The sequence below is a fragment of the Ammodytes marinus genome (assembly GCF_949987685.1).
Source record: "Ammodytes marinus genome assembly, chromosome: 12".
Taxonomy (NCBI): Eukaryota; Metazoa; Chordata; class Actinopteri; order Uranoscopiformes; family Ammodytidae; genus Ammodytes; species Ammodytes marinus.
In genome coordinates this window covers 8,666,502-8,684,059 of record NC_137216.1, presented here as the reverse complement: position 1 = coordinate 8,684,059, position 17,558 = coordinate 8,666,502, and the positions used below count along the sequence as shown (strand labels likewise).

At 41.7% G+C, this 17,558-nt stretch overlaps 2 protein-coding genes across 2 annotated transcripts; both read left to right on the top strand.

Moving 5' to 3' along the window:
- The first annotated feature begins 13 nt into the window (after positions 1–13).
- On the top strand, positions 14–5,117 carry bcs1l (BC1 (ubiquinol-cytochrome c reductase) synthesis-like). The gene is made up of 7 exons (XM_080037759.1): positions 14–646; positions 1,146–1,285; positions 1,386–1,580; positions 2,030–2,093; positions 2,213–2,385; positions 3,764–3,881; positions 4,839–5,117. The coding sequence occupies exons 1-7, from the start codon at positions 327–329 to the stop codon at positions 5,089–5,091; spliced, it is 1,263 nt and encodes a 420-aa protein (XP_079893885.1). The 5' UTR covers positions 14–326; the 3' UTR covers positions 5,092–5,117.
- A 2,495-nt stretch (positions 5,118–7,612) lies between these two features.
- cyp27a1.1 (cytochrome P450, family 27, subfamily A, polypeptide 1.1) lies at positions 7,613–16,313 on the top strand (the record flags this gene model as incomplete). Its single annotated transcript, XM_080038396.1, has 9 exons — positions 7,613–7,852; positions 8,519–8,700; positions 9,242–9,441; positions 10,553–10,750; positions 11,303–11,466; positions 11,688–11,854; positions 12,011–12,092; positions 14,395–14,595; positions 15,064–16,313. 9 exons carry the CDS (start codon positions 7,613–7,615, stop codon positions 15,193–15,195), a joined length of 1,566 nt encoding a protein of 521 aa, XP_079894522.1. The 3' UTR covers positions 15,196–16,313.
- Positions 16,314–17,558: the final 1,245 nt, after the last annotated feature.

Below are 17,558 nucleotides of genomic sequence, written 5' to 3'. Positions count from 1 at the left end.
AGGAAGTGTAAGCGTAGCAGAGGTCGCACTTACTACATCCATACATAGCACGCATGGGAACTGTTGTTTGTGAAAGAGTGCTGTTTACACTGGAAAAACGCATGGTAAGAAATGAAGACAAGGAATAGCAGTCAGTGGGATTGTAGGTATATGTCTAACATGACCGGACGTATCGTTACAAACTAGTATTGACTATAATAGTACAAGATTCCCCTCTGGGCAGCTGCTGACTGACACTTGTCTAACCACAGATGAGTGTACACTTTGCGTGTAGGTCTGCGCTCCTACAAAGTGTTTAGTCTGTGGGGGTTGCACACATCAGCGACATGCCGCTGTCAGACTTCCTGAGCGCCCTGAAGGACAACCCTTACTTCGGGGCCGGGTTTGGACTGGTGGGGGTCGGCACGGCGCTAGCAGTGGCCAGGAAAAGTGCCCAGGTGGGAATGATATTCTTCCGCAGGAACTACATGATCACTCTGGAGGTGCCCAGCAGGGATAAGAGCTACACATGGCTGCTGAGCTGGATCACCAAGCACGCCAAACACACGCAGCACCTGAGCGTGGAGACCTCCTACCTGGCGCACGAGAGTGGACGGGTTAACACGCAGTTTGACTTCCACCCCAGCCCCGGGAACCACATCATCTGGTCAGAACACAAATCACTTCTTTCAATTTAGACCCTGCAGGAGATGAGGGTAAACAATTGATCTTAATATATATATCATCAGTCAACTTTGCCAGTTATTTTCTTACATTAATTAAAACATCTATATTTGTATGTTGGATATAGGTCTTAGAAATGCATATTCTGCATGTTTTAAAGAATAATTTATTTTTTCATAAATCAGACAATAAATCAAGATTATGAAAAATGAAGTTGATGCTTTAGTAGTTGAGATTTTTAGTTCAAAGTATTGAAGATTTTTTTTTAGATAATAGCTGCTACAGATGGTTGTATAGGAGAAATATACAGACGCCAACAGACAATGGAAGACATGTTATGGAAGCAAATACCTTTTTCAAGCACTTGATCATTGCTTGAAAAAATTATGTTTTTGCCTGCCTTGTTTCACCTTAATCTAACAAATAGCCTTCTCTCTTTCGACCGCACCGCCTCTCACGCTTTCATCCCTTGTGGTCTGCAGGTACGGGCGGAAGTGGATCCGGGTGGAGCGGACCAGAGAGAAGCAGATGGTGGATCTGCACACAGGCACGCCGTGGGAGTCTGTAACCTTCACGGCTTTAGGCAGGGACCGACAAGTCTTCTTTAACATCTTACAGGAAGGTAAAAGGGGTTCACAACCACATGCCTGACGCGTCCAAATCTCCATTGACTACTATTGTTTGTTCCGGAGCTCATTTTGTTTCTGTTTTTTTTGTTGCAGCCAGAGAACTGGCCCTGAAGCAGGAGGAGGGCCGGACGGTGATGTACGCAGCCATGGGCGCAGAGTGGAGGCCCTTTGGCTTCCCGCGGCGACGCAGGCCCCTCGCCTCCGTGGTGCTGCAGTCGGGCGTGGCAGAGAAGCTGGTAGACGACGTGAAGGAGTTCATCGGAAACCCAAAGTGGTACACAGACAGAGGTGAGAGTATGAGAGGGGATCAGACTGGTTCACTCACTATGTGGAATGTGTCCAATACAATAACTTGGTTATGTGATTCATGTTTTCGTATCACGATGGCCATTGTTGTTGTGACTGTTTGTTGAACGAATGTCTTTTATAGGGAAACATTCCTGTAATTTAGTGCATTTGATGAAACTGACATTGAAAATGTGTGAACAAGAGACACTTGTTTGGAGTGCTAGTGCAGTTTCTCACATACACTCAAATGCAACAACTCAGGATCATTTTAAAAGAAGTTTCTGCTCACAACTGCTGCACCTTTTGCAAAAAAGAAAAGAAAAAAAGAACAAAGAAACCGAAAAATAAAAGTCTGGAAGCTGATTTTTTTCCCCCTACTGTACTGGAAAAGTAAGATGATCAGTTATACTGTGTGTGACCATTTTGTCTTTGTTGTTATTGTTCTCCAGGCATCCCTTACAGAAGAGGATATCTGCTGTACGGTCCCCCGGGCTGTGGCAAAAGCAGCTTCATGTGAGTGTGCTTTTAGAAGTCCTACCCCTTTCGTCTTCAGCATCCATGCTTTTGAAAGACAGTCTGTGTACTCATATGCATTGTCATCTTACATCTTTGTCTTTCTCTGTTCATCTCAGCACGGCGCTGGCAGGTGAGCTGGGCTACAGTATCTGTCTGATGAGCCTCAGCGACCGGACGCTCTCAGACGACCGGCTCAACCACCTGTTGAGTGTAGCACCACAGCAGAGCATCATACTGCTAGAGGACGTAGACGCAGCCTTCGTCAGCAGGGACCTCATGCCCACCGAGAGTGAGTGGCAGTTTATTGTTAGAAACCAATGGTCACATAAACAACAAGACGTTGTAGGGGAGAACGGGGTAATTTGTCACATGGGTTGGATGTCACATTCGTTATATCTCGCCACCAGAGCGCGCTAGCTCTGAAATGTTGATATAAAAAAGGTCCAGAATTGGGATCAGAGGTCACATACATAGACTTCCTTGGAGGAAGACAGCTGCATTTCAGGTGAGAGGATGTTTTGTGTTTTTCATGTCAAATTCAAAATATTTTGCTTCTCAGTATTTTTCTTCTAGGCTTTTACACAATGGGTTTATAACAAAACACTTGTTACCCTCAGAAAGTGTGAAGGGTAAACTATAGTTTAGATTGTGGTTAGCAAGCTAATTAGTTGTCAGATGGTTAAATGGCCTTGATGCTAGCAAGAAATTCAAGTTGGGGTTGGTCGTCAAATTTTTTGGGGGGTTGGTTGTCACATGTTATCTCAAGGCTGCAGCCAGAAAAGGAACCCAATAACGAAATAAATTGTCAAGCTGTATCCTCACTGACACCCCAGAGAAGGAAAGAATAGAGCAGGAAAAGGCAGCTAGCAAGCAAAAGAAAAAAGGGCAACAAAATCAAAACAACCCAGTGCATCCCAAACTAGACCAGCTGCCAAGGCTACAGTAAGTTATGTAGGCCTATTTGTCAACTTGACAATGCAATTAAACATTCAAATTTGGTTCTGCCTCCTTGCCTTCTTTTTAAGATTTTTCCCATTAATATAACATTGTGACAAACAACCCCATAGTGTGTGACAACCGACCCCTTGATGGGGTTGGTTGTCACAATGTGTCAGAGTGTCTTTGATGGTAAATTACTTCTTCATTACAATAAGTTGGAAAAAAAGAGAAACACACATTTCTAGCCAACACCTTAAGCTTCAATTTAATGTAGGAATGGCTATTGACAGATGTTTTGGTGATGAGCAATTCTCACTAGAGTAAAAAGTGTGCCTACTTACCCCGTTCTCCCCTACTTTAAAAAAAAAAACTTAACATTGGACTTTTACTTGCGTCCACATGACCAGTATGATTTTTTTAATGTAATTTATGTCTCTCCATAAGCCACTAACTCAGGATGTTTCATTATTGTATCAACATGGTTATTAATGGAGCACGGGTGTAATTAACTGTGGAGGTAGCTGGTTGTTGACACAGTCTCTTTGTCTATGCAATTTTGACGTTGGGAGTGATGCAGGTTTGAAGTAAAAGTCTGTGGAGTTTCTGCTTTTAGATGCCACAGCACTGCAGCCACAACAGGACAGGTGTATGGGAAAATGTTCTATTGTATGTGTCTTATTCTGTTGTGAGGGTGACTTCTATTAATCCCTGTTGTGTTTCCCTCCCAGACCCTATGGCCTTCCAGGGGATGGGGAGACTGACCTTCAGTGGCCTGCTCAACTCTCTGGACGGAGTGGCTTCATCCGAGGCCAGGATAGTTTTTATGACCACCAACTTCATTGACAGGTACCGTTATAGTTGTTTTTATAAGCCAACAAAACTGTTACAAATCTGATCCTAGGTCTGTTCAACCAATCATGTATGCCTTTTGTAAACTATATAAAAAAAACTAAAATATATATATGACTATCTTGACTATAAATTAGGCTAAATTAAACTACAAAGGAGGCTAAATCTGATAAACTCAACTTCTTTAAAACAAAAACTTAAGTCATTTTTTGATTAATTATAAATTAAATGTGTCGCTTGTAAAAACCAACAGAGAATTATCACCTGGCTCTGTAGTTCTCTTCAGCTTTAGTGAGTGTTTTTGTCTATTTTGGGACATTGTTTTGTTTTTTCCCGCCCACAGCAACTGTTTTACTAGGTTAGCCACTAGCTTGTGAACACAGTGGAGTATTTAGCAGCCAAAAAGACAAATATTTCTGTAAGCAGCAAAGAAAAGTTTGCTAACACTGTCTGAACACCTTTATATATGCTGATAATATGTCAACACTCTGTTTTCATCATGTTATACTGCCCCCTAGTGGCCAAAGTGATGCAGCTTTGACATACTGTATTTAACTTCCTTTAAAGTAAACTGAAATCTGCAATAACAAATATAATATATAAATGTATAATAATAAAAAAAAATATTAATTAGGGCTGTCAAATTAATGCGTTAATTTCGATTAATTAATCACAGAAAAATTAACGCGATTAAAAAAAATTAACACATTAATCACACTTCTATATTGCCCTTTGACCCGGTGCAAAAGAGGTGAGGCGATAGTGTGTGTGTGTGTGTGTGTGTGTCTCAGTGTCTCAGTGTGTCAATATTTTTGGCTACGAGTAGGACGGTGAATGAATCGGCATAGGTTATTCGCACCGCACCTGTGGCAGTGCAGCGTTGTCTGAGAGAGAGAGATCTAAGTATTTTAATAGACATTAACCACCAGTCTTTCTTGTAACCTCTCTACACAGGTTAGACGCGGCGCTGATCCGGCCGGGCCGTGTGGATCTGAAGCAGTACATCGGGCACTGCACCCCCGGGCAGCTCACTCAGATGTTCAGGAGGTTCTACCCAGACCAGCCCGCCTCTGACGGGGAGTGCTTTGCAGAGCAGGCGCTGGCAGCACACTCTGAGATCAGCGCTGCCCAGGTGCAAGGACACTTTCTGCTGCACAAAATGGACCCTGCAGGGGCTCTAGACAATGTGGGCCAAATACAAGCATGACAGGACTGGAGGGAAGAGTGTTTGGAGACCGCCAAATGAATAAAGAAAAATGTGACAAACATTAGTATATTGTTATTTATATTTCTAGTTGAATTAACGGTAAGTTTAGAGAATTGTTTTCACCCTGAAACTATATTTTCTCTGCAACCAGCAAACCATGGTTCTTTGTTTACGCAACATAGGCCATGTACCTGCTAGACACTGACTGGTAGGTCTTTTAACAGCTCAATCCAAACTCTTGCAGTTTTCTAGATGCTATTTATGGTTTGTGTGATGAGCGAACACTTCATGAATATATTGTGAACATGGCATGGGAAATAAATGATAACATTTTGAACAGGCATAACTATCCTGCTAGGAAGATCTCCAAAGTTCAAAGGGAAATTACACAACTACTCAAATCAACTACAATAAATACTGCATACCTCATCAATGCAATCTAAAAAAAAGTTGCTGCATTCATAATAAAAGTCTACTTTAGCCTACATGTTTATACACAACTTATTTTTGCACAGGGAAATACAATGAAACATTTTGATATGACCATACTATTGTTAACAGGCATTAGAGAACATCACGCTAGAAGTGAGCACTCCTACAGGATCCCCACACTATCAGTAACTTGTACCTCATTTATACTGGAACCTTTCCCTATTCTATTTCTATCGTCACCGGCGGTAACCCTAGCGGCATGCGAACGGCACCACCCCCCCAGCCCCGAGTGCATTCGGCTTAGAACTTCTCTTAGTTGGGCACAAGCCCTATATTCAGTCCGCTCCCCAATAACACTGACTTCAATCTCTCTGCCCTTTTTCTAACCTCCCTCTTCCCAAACCCACTCCCTTCAGCTGCAGCGCAACATCTTAATCATCTAATTAACAACGCAGACACTCTGGCTCACTCTCTGATGAACAGCCCAACATTCACCACAGTATCAATAGGCTAAATGACAAACACATTGTTGCCTACACGAAACAATAATTTAAAAAACTTAACCTCAAAAACTGTCTTAATTTGTAATAGCATAAGTTGAAACCAAATTTATATGTGAGTCATTTGGGTTTTAGACACATAAAGCTATCTGGAAATCGGCCTATGTCCATCTTTGTGGTGCAAAGTTTAAATCGTAGATAACGACCGTTATAAAAACACCTGTAAAGCGGACGGAGTTAAAAGCCCATGGTTAAAAGTCCCACTGCCTACTGTACAGGTCCTTCTCATATAATTAGCATATTGTGATAAAGTTGATTATTTTCCATAATGTAATGATAATAATTGAACTGTCATATATTTTAGATTCATTGCACACCAACTGAAATATTTCAGGTCTTTTGTTGTTTTAATACTGATGATTTTGGCATACAGCTCATGAAAACCCCAAATTCCTATCTCAAAAAATTAGCATATCATGAAAAGGTACTCTAAACGAGCTCTTAACCTAATCATCTGAATCAACTAATTAACTCTAAACACCTGCAAAAGATTCCTGAGGCTTTTAAAAACTCCCAGCCTGGTTCATTACTCAAAACCGCAATCATGGGTAAGACTGCCGACCTGACTGCTGTCCAGAAGGCCATCATTGACACCCTCAAGCAAGAGGGTAAGACACAGAAAGAAATTTCTGAGCGAATAGGCTGTTCCCAGAGTGCTATATCAAGGCACCTCAGTGGGAAGTCTGTGGGAAGGAAAATGTGTGGTAGAAAACGCTGCACAACCAGAAGAGGTGACTGGACCCTGAGGAGGATTGTGGAGAAGGGCCGATTCCAGACCTTGGGGGACCTGCGGAAGCAGTGGACTGAGTCTGGAGTAGAAACATCCAGAGCCACCGTGCAGGCGTGTGCAGGAAATGGGCTACAGGTGCCGCATTCCCCAGGTCAAGCCACTTTTGAACCAGAAACAGCGGCAGACGCGCCTGACCTGGGCTACAGAGAAGCAGCACTGGACTGTTGCTCAGTGGTCCAAAGTACTTTTTTCGGATGAAAGCAAATTTTACATGTCATTCGGAAATCAAGGTGCCAGAGTCTGGAGGAAGACTGGAGGATTCCCGACCAAGTATTGAGTGCATAACTGAACATAATTATTTGAAGGTTGACTTTTTTGTATTAAAAACACTTTTCTTTTATTGGTCGGATGAAATATGCTAATTTTTTGAGATAGGGATTTTTGGTTTTTCTTTACTTTTTTGCCAACATCATCAATATTAAAACAATAAAAGGCTTGAACTACTTCAGTTGTGTGTAATGAATCTAAAATATATGAAAGTCTAATGTTTATCAGTACATTACAGAAAATATTGAACTTTATCACAATATGCTAATTATATGAGAAGGACCTGTATATCCGCGTTCATGAAATCCCTCTCGTCCAATCAAATTACCCAGTCGGAACTAACTGTTTAAAAACTAAAGTGTCCCACGAGAAGTCGGAGAGCTCTTACTACCATGTAAAGGGTTAAACATTCCGCTCAGTTCATTCCTGTATGTAACAGGAGCCTTTAGTGTTCTCTGTTCTGCCGCTCGCCATGGCCGCCTTCTTGGTGAGTGTTTTGCGGAGAACTGGAGGCTGTCAGCGGCCGTGCCTGCTCACCTTAGCCCGGGGCAGCTTCAGGGAGGTGGGGAGCAGCACCTCCACAGACCCCGGGGTGCTCTCCACCTTCCATGACAAGCCCCGGACAGTAGAGGACCTCCCAGCGGTCAGCCTCTTGGAGACGATCTACAGAATGGTGTTTCAGGGTTACTACAACCGTATGCACGAGCTACAGGTAAGCTGTTCTACCCAAGTCTCTGAGTCATACACACAAACTTATATTCTGCAGGTCAATGCCATTGCCAGCACAGCAAAACCTGATTATTTAAATCTGCATATAGACTATATTGCACGATTTCTTTTTTTTTTAGAAAAAAAGACCCCTTATATAACTTTATTTTGTGTTGACCTACTGCAAACTTTGATAATCTGTTTGAAGGATCAAGGGTGTGATATCCATGTTTGGCATTTTTCCCCAGCAGCAATGCATAATAGAACATGTCAGGCTGGTTGCATTACCTTAGTTCCCATAGTAACCTCCAGGTTACAACAACTAGTCTCAGTTTACTCTCACACAGGAGACAGGAGAAGGCTGCCTACCCTCTCTTCATGAGCAGCTCTTCTTTTCACCTCAGGAGAAGTTTCTTTGTTGGTGTAGACAGCGATTCTGGATAATCACTTTTTGTCTAAATCAGTGAATATCTCCTCACGAAGCGTTACCTGTCAATGTGTGTGTACTAAAAAAAAATTATAGACAGCCTAGGCTTTGTAAACTGGCAGGTTGCTAGACTGTGGTCCTCTTTGTTGATATATTCTTTGTTTACACATCCTTTAACGGAGCCGAGGCTGCGTATTAACACTTTAACTCATGTACCTTTGCGTCCACTTTGCCAACCATCAGATCTATCACAAGCAGCTGTACGGGCCCATATACAAAGGAGGAATGAAGGATGTGAATCTCAACACTCCCAAGCTGCTGGAGGAACTCATGAGAAACGACGAGAAGTTCCCCAGACGAGGGGACATGACCCTTTGGACTGAGTATCGGGATATGAAGGGAGTCGGCTATGGGCCCCTCACACTGTAAGACTGCTATGATGTCCACAACAATGCTCCATTCCAATTTCCTTGCTACACAGGCCTACTACTGTCCCATGTTTATACAACACCCCAATAAAACTTACATAAGGGCTTTCCTGGGTGAAGTCCAGTCATGTGGGACGGATTTGACCGTGACCTACTCGTAATAAAGAGTTTGTTTTCAGACTGGGCGGTTGGTGTGTTCAAATCCCCAACATAAATCCCCTATTGGGTTGAGTTAAAGGTCACGTTATGCTCATTTCAGGTTCAAAATTGTTATTTATTTTTATTTTTTTATATTTTTTGGGCATTTTTTTATATGCTTTATTGATAGTGCAGAGAGACAGAGGTGAAATGGGGCAGAGAGGGGAGTCACACTTGGGACCCGTTTTATTATTGAAAACATGAATAACCTTTAACGCCTAATATGTATCTGAAGTGAACTCTGTTTAGGAAAACAAATCTCACATGTTTGGAAATGTCAAGCGTTGAACTTGAAAATCATTGATCAGCTTTGACTCATTGTGGCTGTTTGTGTTCCCAGTGAAGGGGAGAAGTGGTTCAACCTCAGGCGCACGCTGAACAAGCGCATGCTCAATCCCAAAGACTCTGCACAGTATGACGGCAACATCAATGCTGTTGTGACAGACTTCATCCAGAGGGTGAACTACCTGCGTCAGTCCAGCCCCACAGGAGACCTGGTGCCCAACGTGGCCAACGAGCTCTATAGCTTCTCCCTAGAGGGTATGTGAGGAAACCATAGATAGTATATAAACTGCATGTAGCATCTGGGCTGACCTCAGTTAGCAGATTTTTACTCCGCTTTATTTCCTTTTTCCGAAAAAGGGCATTGATATTACGTCGGGGGGGAGGGAGATACGCCCACCTAGCTGACATATACTGTACCTCCGAGGCGAAATGAGGGCCAGCGGGCGGCTAGCTGTCACTCAAGAGGCCACGCCCCTAATTATTCCTAAAGTTTAACCTCCAATAGTTTAAAAACTAGCCTGTTCGAAAAAAATTCACCTCCCTCAGTGTTTTCATGGAGATATGACCTAAACATACAGACTAGAATGGTTTATTGGACCTGGCCGTAAATAGGTTTAATAATGCTGTGAAAACGGCCTATTTAACAAGGGAGTCGATGAGAAATTGCTCTGTTTTGGTACCACCTCTTAGTGGCCACTCGGTGAACTTCATTTTGTCACTTCCGCATTGGCTGCTGGTAGAACTCGCTGTGGTTGGGGCTTGAAGGAAACCTGAAGAGTAGATAGAGTGCATTGTGCACGTTTCATTCAAACCTCCTACGAGGAACTTTGAAATGTTGATGTAAAAGTCTAATTTTCTTTTAAAGATCATAAATGACCTGTAGCAGTAAACGAGATAAGAGTGCTATTTTTATATCGTTATTAGTAATGTATTATAGTAAACAAAACGATTTGCGGCAGGCAGACCGGAACAGCCTGTGCTTATGAACGGTACTATAAACCAAAGTTTACTTTGCTTCACCATGGTCATATTACTATTATTAATCTTACAACGTCACATATTAATACATTACGTCATCGGCATGCATACTGTCGTCTGCCACTTGCTTCCTAAACAATTGCGTTGGCGGCACACGCTAGCAAAGATCTTTAGGACAGCAGGTGCAGGTGCCGTAAAAACACTACCGCATTTTTCCAAAGGGGGTGCTAGAATCAACAAAAACAAAATGAAAGTTCCTCATTGCCACATTAAATATTTCTTGTTGCTTTCTAACTTCCTGACTTTAAGCTCTGCGATAACAATTTTACGAATAGGGTTTTTGATCTTTTCCTTTCCCTATTCTAAATGTAAACCTTTGACCGCTCAGGTATTGCCTCCATACTGTTTGAGACGAGGCTTGGCTGTCTGGAGAAGGAAACCCCTGCAGGTACTCAGGACTTCATCGACTCCATAGCCCAGATGTTTTCCAACAGCTTGCCTGTGGTCATGTCTCCCAAGTGGAGCCGCAGTCTGCTGCCCTTCTGGCAGCGCTACATCGCGGGCTGGGACGGCATCTTCAGCTTTGGTGAGTCGTGAAGGAGACAGCTGAGGTGTCAGCAAGGTTGTGTTGAGTTGACTGTTTAGCCTTTATGATCTTAAACATCACGACCAATTAAAAAAAGATAAAAAAATGATGACATAGTATGACAGTATCAGTATTGTCAGATATTCAAAACACAGATATCGGAATCAGATCAGAACTAAAACAAATTGTGTCTCATTGTTTAATATCAGGATCAATACCAGTATCAGGTTTGATTGACTGTCTTTTCAAGCAGACAAACACTTCTTCACTTTCTTATAGAGTCTTATATCGAAATATTGATAGCACTCTCTGTGGATATAATATGAAGCTAGCTACAGCCTTCGGATGGTTAGTTTACACAATGCTGTAATTTTTTACAGTTTTTTCCCATGCATTAAACAAACTAGGTATAACTGGTTAATTGGTGTGCTTTACAGATGTTTTGAGCAATTTTTTTTAAATTTGACTTTAAAATGAACTAGTAAATGTTTCTTTTGTAAGTAATTTTTTGAACACTTAAATGAAACACTTCCATTTCTGCGCTCATTGTAGCCAAAGAGCTGATTGACAAGAAGATGGCGGCCTTACAGCAGCGTGTGGACAACAACCAGGAGGTGGAGGTCAACTACCTGACATACCTGTTCTCAAACACTCAGATAAGCACCAACGATGTGTACGGCAGCATCACTGAGCTCCTATTGGCTGGAGTGGACACGGTAAACAGGACTCTCTAAAATAAAAGTAAAATACAAAAAAAAAAAATCACAACAATAATACATTAATTAAAGAAAATACTAGATAATTAATTTAGAGCCACTCTGCATCTGAAAGTCAGAATGTAGTTAAAAGCAGAGGAGAACATAAACTTATTTAGCCTATTTTTAAAACTAGAATACACACTCAAACTCCACAGCAACAGCATTTCTCTGCTTTTCAGACATCCAACACCCTCACATGGATACTGTACCTGCTGTCCAAGAACCCTCACACCCAGGACAGACTGCATAGAGAAGTGTCCACACTGGAGCCAGCAGGCCCGCTGCCCTCCGCTGCTGAGGTCACTCGGATGCCGTACCTAAGGGCGGTTGTCAAGGAAGCTCTGAGGTTAGACCGGTCAGAGAGGTTACAGGAGGGAGTTGTAGTTTTTAGGCTCCACTTTTCCTCTCCTTGTCAAACATTTAGCCACATTGTGTGTTTATTTTTTATAACTTGTCAGCCACAACAGCAGGATAAAAGAAATGCTTCATTCTTGTTTTGCAGGATGTACCCCGTGGTTCCAGCAAACTCAAGGCTCATAACAGAAAAGGAGATTGCGATTGGTGGATATCAATTTCCAAAGAGTGTGGGTCTGCTTTTCTTTTTACCGTTATTTGGTTTCTTTGTACGTGTTTTGTGTGTACAGACAGGTGCATCTCAAACAATTACAATATCATGGAAAAGTTAAAGGTGCTGTAAGCGGAATGGTCAGTTTAGCTAACTTCCTACTTCCTGTCACTGACTGCAGTTAGCAGTCCCCTCCCTCGTCCCCACGTCACCACATTAATGCACTGTCGCGGTCTTCAAGCAGCGAGTTATCTAGCATCATCTCAGATAAGTAAGTGTGATAAAACATGATAAAAACCATCAAGACAGACATTGGGAAGGATTCTTATCTGCTCTGCCATTATAGGCGCATAAACATTCACCCATCTGTCGCTCTGCGCATGCACCGGCAGTGAGACGGGTGCCGGTTTGTAGCGTTCTCTCTTCTGATTGGATATCAGTTTCAGGATCCCCGAAAAGTTTATTTGCCGATTACATGCAGAGCAGGTGACTGAGAGATCAGCTTTATGAAACGTGCACACTATGTAAGTGGTCACTGTATGAATAAAGAGCGAATTAACACTTTTATTAACATAAATAAATCGCTTACTTCACCTTTAATTCTGTTAATTAAAAATAAAAACTTTCAGATACTCTTCTATTATTACATTTAAAGTGAAATATGTCAAGGCCTTTTTTGTTAAATGTAGCTGATTACGGCTTACAGCTCATGAAGAATCCAGCATCTCAAATCAACAAAAAAATAAATAAAAAAAGGCCTGATATATTTCACTTTATAAATAATATATGAAATAATATATGATATACAGCTATATAATGTACAGTCCCCTCCATAAGTATCGGAACAGTGAGGCCAATTCCTTTATTTTTGCTGTAGACTGGAAACATTTGGGTTTGACACCAAAAGATTAATATGAGACAATAGCTCAACATTTCAGCTTTCATTTCCAGGTATTCACATCTGGATCCGATACACAACTGAGAAGATATAATTATTTGTAAAGGAACACCACATTTTTAGGCGAGCAGAAGTATTGGAACAGATAGACTTTAAATAAATAAAACTTACTATTTTGTCGCAAAACCTTTGCTTGCAATAACCGCATCAAGCCTGTGACCCATTGACATCACCAAACTTTTGCATTCTTCTTTTGTGATGCTTTTACAGGCTTTCACCGCAGCCTCATTCAGTTGCTGTTTGTGTTAGGGGGTTACTCTCTTAAGTCTCCTCTTTAGCAGGTAAAATGCATGCTCTATAGCGTTAAAGTCTGGAGATTGACTTGGCCAGTCTAAAACCTTCCACTTCTTGCCCCTGATTAACTCCTTTGTTGTGTTTTAGGTCATTATCTTGCTGCATGAAGAAGGATCTTCCAATCAGTTTGGTTGCATCTTTCCTTAAATTGTCAGACAAAATGTTTCTGTAAACTTCTGAGTTCATTTTGCTGTTGCCATCATGTGTTACATCATCAATGAAGAATAATGAGCCCGTCCCAGAATAAGCCATGCAAGCCCAAGCCATGACATTGCCTCCACCGTGTTTCACAGATGAGCCTGTATGTTTGGGATCATGAGTAGATCCTTTCTTTCTCCAAACTTTAGCCTTTCCATCAATTTGGTAAAGGTTCATCTTGACAACAACACAGTAACACATGATGGCAACAGCAAAATGAACTTAGAAGTCTACAGAAACATTCTGTCTGACAATTTAAAGAAAGATGCAACCAAACTGATTGGAAGATGCTCCATCATGCAGCAAGATAAGGGTCCAAAAAAACTGCAAAAACAACAAAGGAGTTCATCAGGGGCAAGAAATGGAAGGTTTTAGACTGGCCAAGTCAATCTCCAGACTTAAACGCTATGGAGCATGCATGTTACCTGCTAAAAAGGAGACCGAAGGGAGTAACCCCCCAAAACAAACAGCAACTGAATGAGGCTGCGGTGAAAGCCTGGAAAAGCACCACAAAAGAAGAATGCAAACGTTTTGTGATGTCAATGGGTCACAGGCTTGATGCAGTTATTGCAAGCAAAGTATTTGCGACAAAATATTACGGTTTATTCACTTTAATTTATTTAAAGTCTATCTGTTCCAATACTTTTGCTTGCCTAAAAATGTTGTGTTCTTTTTTAAAAAATTATATCTTCTCAGTTGTGTATCAGATCCAGATGTGAATACCTGGAAATGAAAGCTGAAATGTTGAGCTATTGTCTCATATTAATCTTTTGGTGTCAAACCCAAATGTTTCCAGTCTACAGCAAAAATAAAGGAATTGGCCTCACTGTTCCAATACTTATGGAGGGGACTGTATATGTTGTCTCTCCAGACCTCTTTCGTACTCTGCCACTATGCCATCAGTCATGACGAGGAGACCTTCCCCGACCCGTTCACGTTCAAACCGGAGAGGTGGCTGCGTGACGGCCACGAGAGGCCCAACCCCTTCGGCTCCATCCCCTTCGGCTTCGGAGTGAGAGGCTGTGTGGGCCGCCGCATCGCTGAACTGGAGATGTATCTGGTTCTGGTTCGGGTAAGTTTGACGGGTGATAAAACCTTTTGTAACATCTACTGAATACAGGTGATCTGATGATGTAAGGCTTGATGCTGTCAAATAAAAGGTGAGCACTGAAATTGTATAGAGAGGTGTGGTGAAAAAAAAAGTGCAGAGTTGGGTTTTGATTTATTGAAATGTATTGAGATTTTCTGGCACATGATGTAAAAGTCCTCTATCCAGTCTCAAACACTGGATTACACCTAAATAAATGACCATAAAAAGCAAGTTAGCAGTCACGACAATTTCATAGAATCAAATTTCATGAATGAATTACAAAGCAGCTTCATAGTTGTCCATGGCATCCCCTTGACAAACAAAGCTTGCTCCATGCTTTCACCACACACATTACAAAAACATAACCTGAGGAGGTCAGTGTGTTGCCATGGCTATAATCAGCCAGGCCTAACGATAAAGTGTTTATTTTTCTTCTTCTTCTCCTTCCAGCTAATCAGGCGGTTTGAAATCCAAGCAGACCCCACAGTGGGAGAGGTGAAATGCATCAACCGCATTGTTCTGATACCGGACCGACAACTCAACCTACACTTTGTGGACAGAGTGCCTGGAAACGCAGGATGATGTGCTGCTTGCATATCGACGTGAGTTCTAAAAGACAGACAGACGCATGGATGACCACCATGGTATGTCTAAGAATGAGATGCCAAACCAGGGAAAGTTTCAGGAAACATGATTACAAGGATTTTCTGAGAATCACCTTGGTGCGGGTCATCATTTGAGCTTCAGCTTTCACACCATAATAGAGACTAGAATCATACTGTGTAAACAGTATTTAGCTGTTTCCCACATACCTTGCACCTGTCTTACTTCATTTAAACCACATACAAGGATCTGTTAAATGTTTATGAAACAGTCTAATTTTTCCTCCGATGATCATGAATGTCCTGTGACAGCAAACGAGACCATCTACGAAAACAACGCTATTTTTATGAAGTTATTATTAATGCCTTTGCTCGGGCACCATCTCCCGGGAAATCACAAAATGATTTACGGCAGGCAGACCGTAACATCCTGTGTTTATGAACGGTACTAAATCAAAGTATACTTTGCTTCACCATCACCATCACCGTCATATTAATCATTATTAATCATACATAAATACATTACCACATCGCGATGCATCCTGCCGTCTCTCTTTCACTTGTTTCCTAAAAATGCCCACGCCATGTCATAAAAACACTACCGCTTTAGTTCAAAGGTGCCACTAGAATCAACAAAAACGGAAAGTTCCTCAAACCCACTTTAAATTTGGCACTGCATGCAAATATGTATTTAATGATCACCAGCACTTACATTGTGTATTCACTGTGTATGTGTGCACTGAAGGTGAATCGACTCAAAGCTGATTCAACATGTGAGATATCTAACCATTTGGGTCTCAGCCTTTTATTTTGTATCTATTCAATCGCTAAACCTTACATTGCAGCACTTAAACAAGTCAGTTGATTTGGACGGCAACCTTTTAGGGACAATGGATTATACCTTATGCCCCTGTCATGTGTGCATCTACACACTCTATACACAGCAGCCTTTTCCCATGCCAAAAATAAATACCACCGCCCACCTCTGAAACAACTGACTGTTCACCTGAAGTATTGAATAATGCAATTCTAGGCAGAATACTCTTTTCACGAAAGACTGACCAGAATAACCCCCAAAATGAAAACTGATTTTCTTTTTTTTTCATGAATCATCCTATCATCCTCAATACAATAACATCATTCACGTTATATCTGGAGAGAAACTACTAATTTCACTATGATACAAATGATACTGCTGTACTTTATTTCTGTACTTTTTTTAAGATTTTAAATAAACAATTTGAAAACAGCTTGAAATTCTTTTACATGGTTACTTCAGTAAAGGATCTATGTGGATCCTCCACCACAGGGAGAAAATAAGACCAACAAGTATAGAACAACCTCTTCACGAGTCGACTGCAACAGTATCTCATGCTGAGATTTTGAGTTAATATTTCCAACAATGATATTTATACACCTGTGTAAAGCATGGGTTATATAACTGTCTTTAAAAGCACAGAAAGGTAAACACAAGTAGATAAAGGCAGCAATGTAGGAACGTTGATTGTATAATTTGACAAGTCAGCCAGCAGAGGGCAGCAAACACAAACATGAAAGTGAACAAAGCTCTTGAACTTCACCAGTGCTACTCAAGAAGACTGTAGGGCAGCGGGGATTCCTGAACTGTACAACGGCTGATCCCAGTACAGTGGTTTGATGCTACTTAGAGGTAATTCATGAGCCCAGGCTGCAGCTGATTGGCAAACACAATAGAAAAATACTTTTGTTATACTCTGTCTGTGCGCGCGTGTGTGTGTGTGCAGGTGACATACTCATGTTGTGGGGACTATTTTCGTAACAATGTGGTCTCTGCCTTCCTTTTGGGGACAAAATAGAAGTCCCCATTACGATAATAATTATATTTTAGGGTGAAAACTTAGCGTTAGCCAAGTAGTGGTTAGGGCTATGGCAATTCTTCTGGAAATGGATAAGTCCATCATGTAAAAGTCCATGCAATGTCCTCAGAATTGATGAGAAACACCACTGTGTGTGTGTGTGTGTGTGTGTGTGTGTGTGTGTGTGTGTGTGTGTGTGTGTGTGTGTGTGTGTGTGGGGGGGGGGGGGTGTAGTGGCTGTGTGGGGGTTCCAATGTTTGCACATGTGTAGGCAATTAAACAGCCAATCCCTGCACGTTTTTGAATGACAGCCTGCATGGCCAATCACCAGATAGGCCTATGTGTGAATGTAAAGATGAGAGGGAGGGAGAGAGAGAGAGTTGGAGAGAGAGTAGCCTAAGTAAGAGAGTGAGAGAGTAAGAGAGAGAGAGAGAGCGCGCGCTGTAGGCTACCTGTTTGTCCTCCTCAGACAGCTTGCAGTCACCTCACCCTGGCTGAGGACAAGTGC

Bases quoted from the DNA above. Each gene is read 5' to 3' on its own strand.
- bcs1l (XM_080037759.1), top strand. From the start codon at position 327: ATGCCGCTGTCAGACTTCCTGAGCGCCCTGAAGGACAACCCTTACTTC. The intron at 1,581-2,029 runs GTGAGAGTATGA...ATTGTTCTCCAG, and splicing joins AAAGTGGTACACAGACAGAG to GCATCCCTTACAGAAGAGGA. The intron at 2,386-3,763 runs GTGAGTGGCAGT...TTTCCCTCCCAG, and splicing joins GGACCTCATGCCCACCGAGA to ACCCTATGGCCTTCCAGGGG.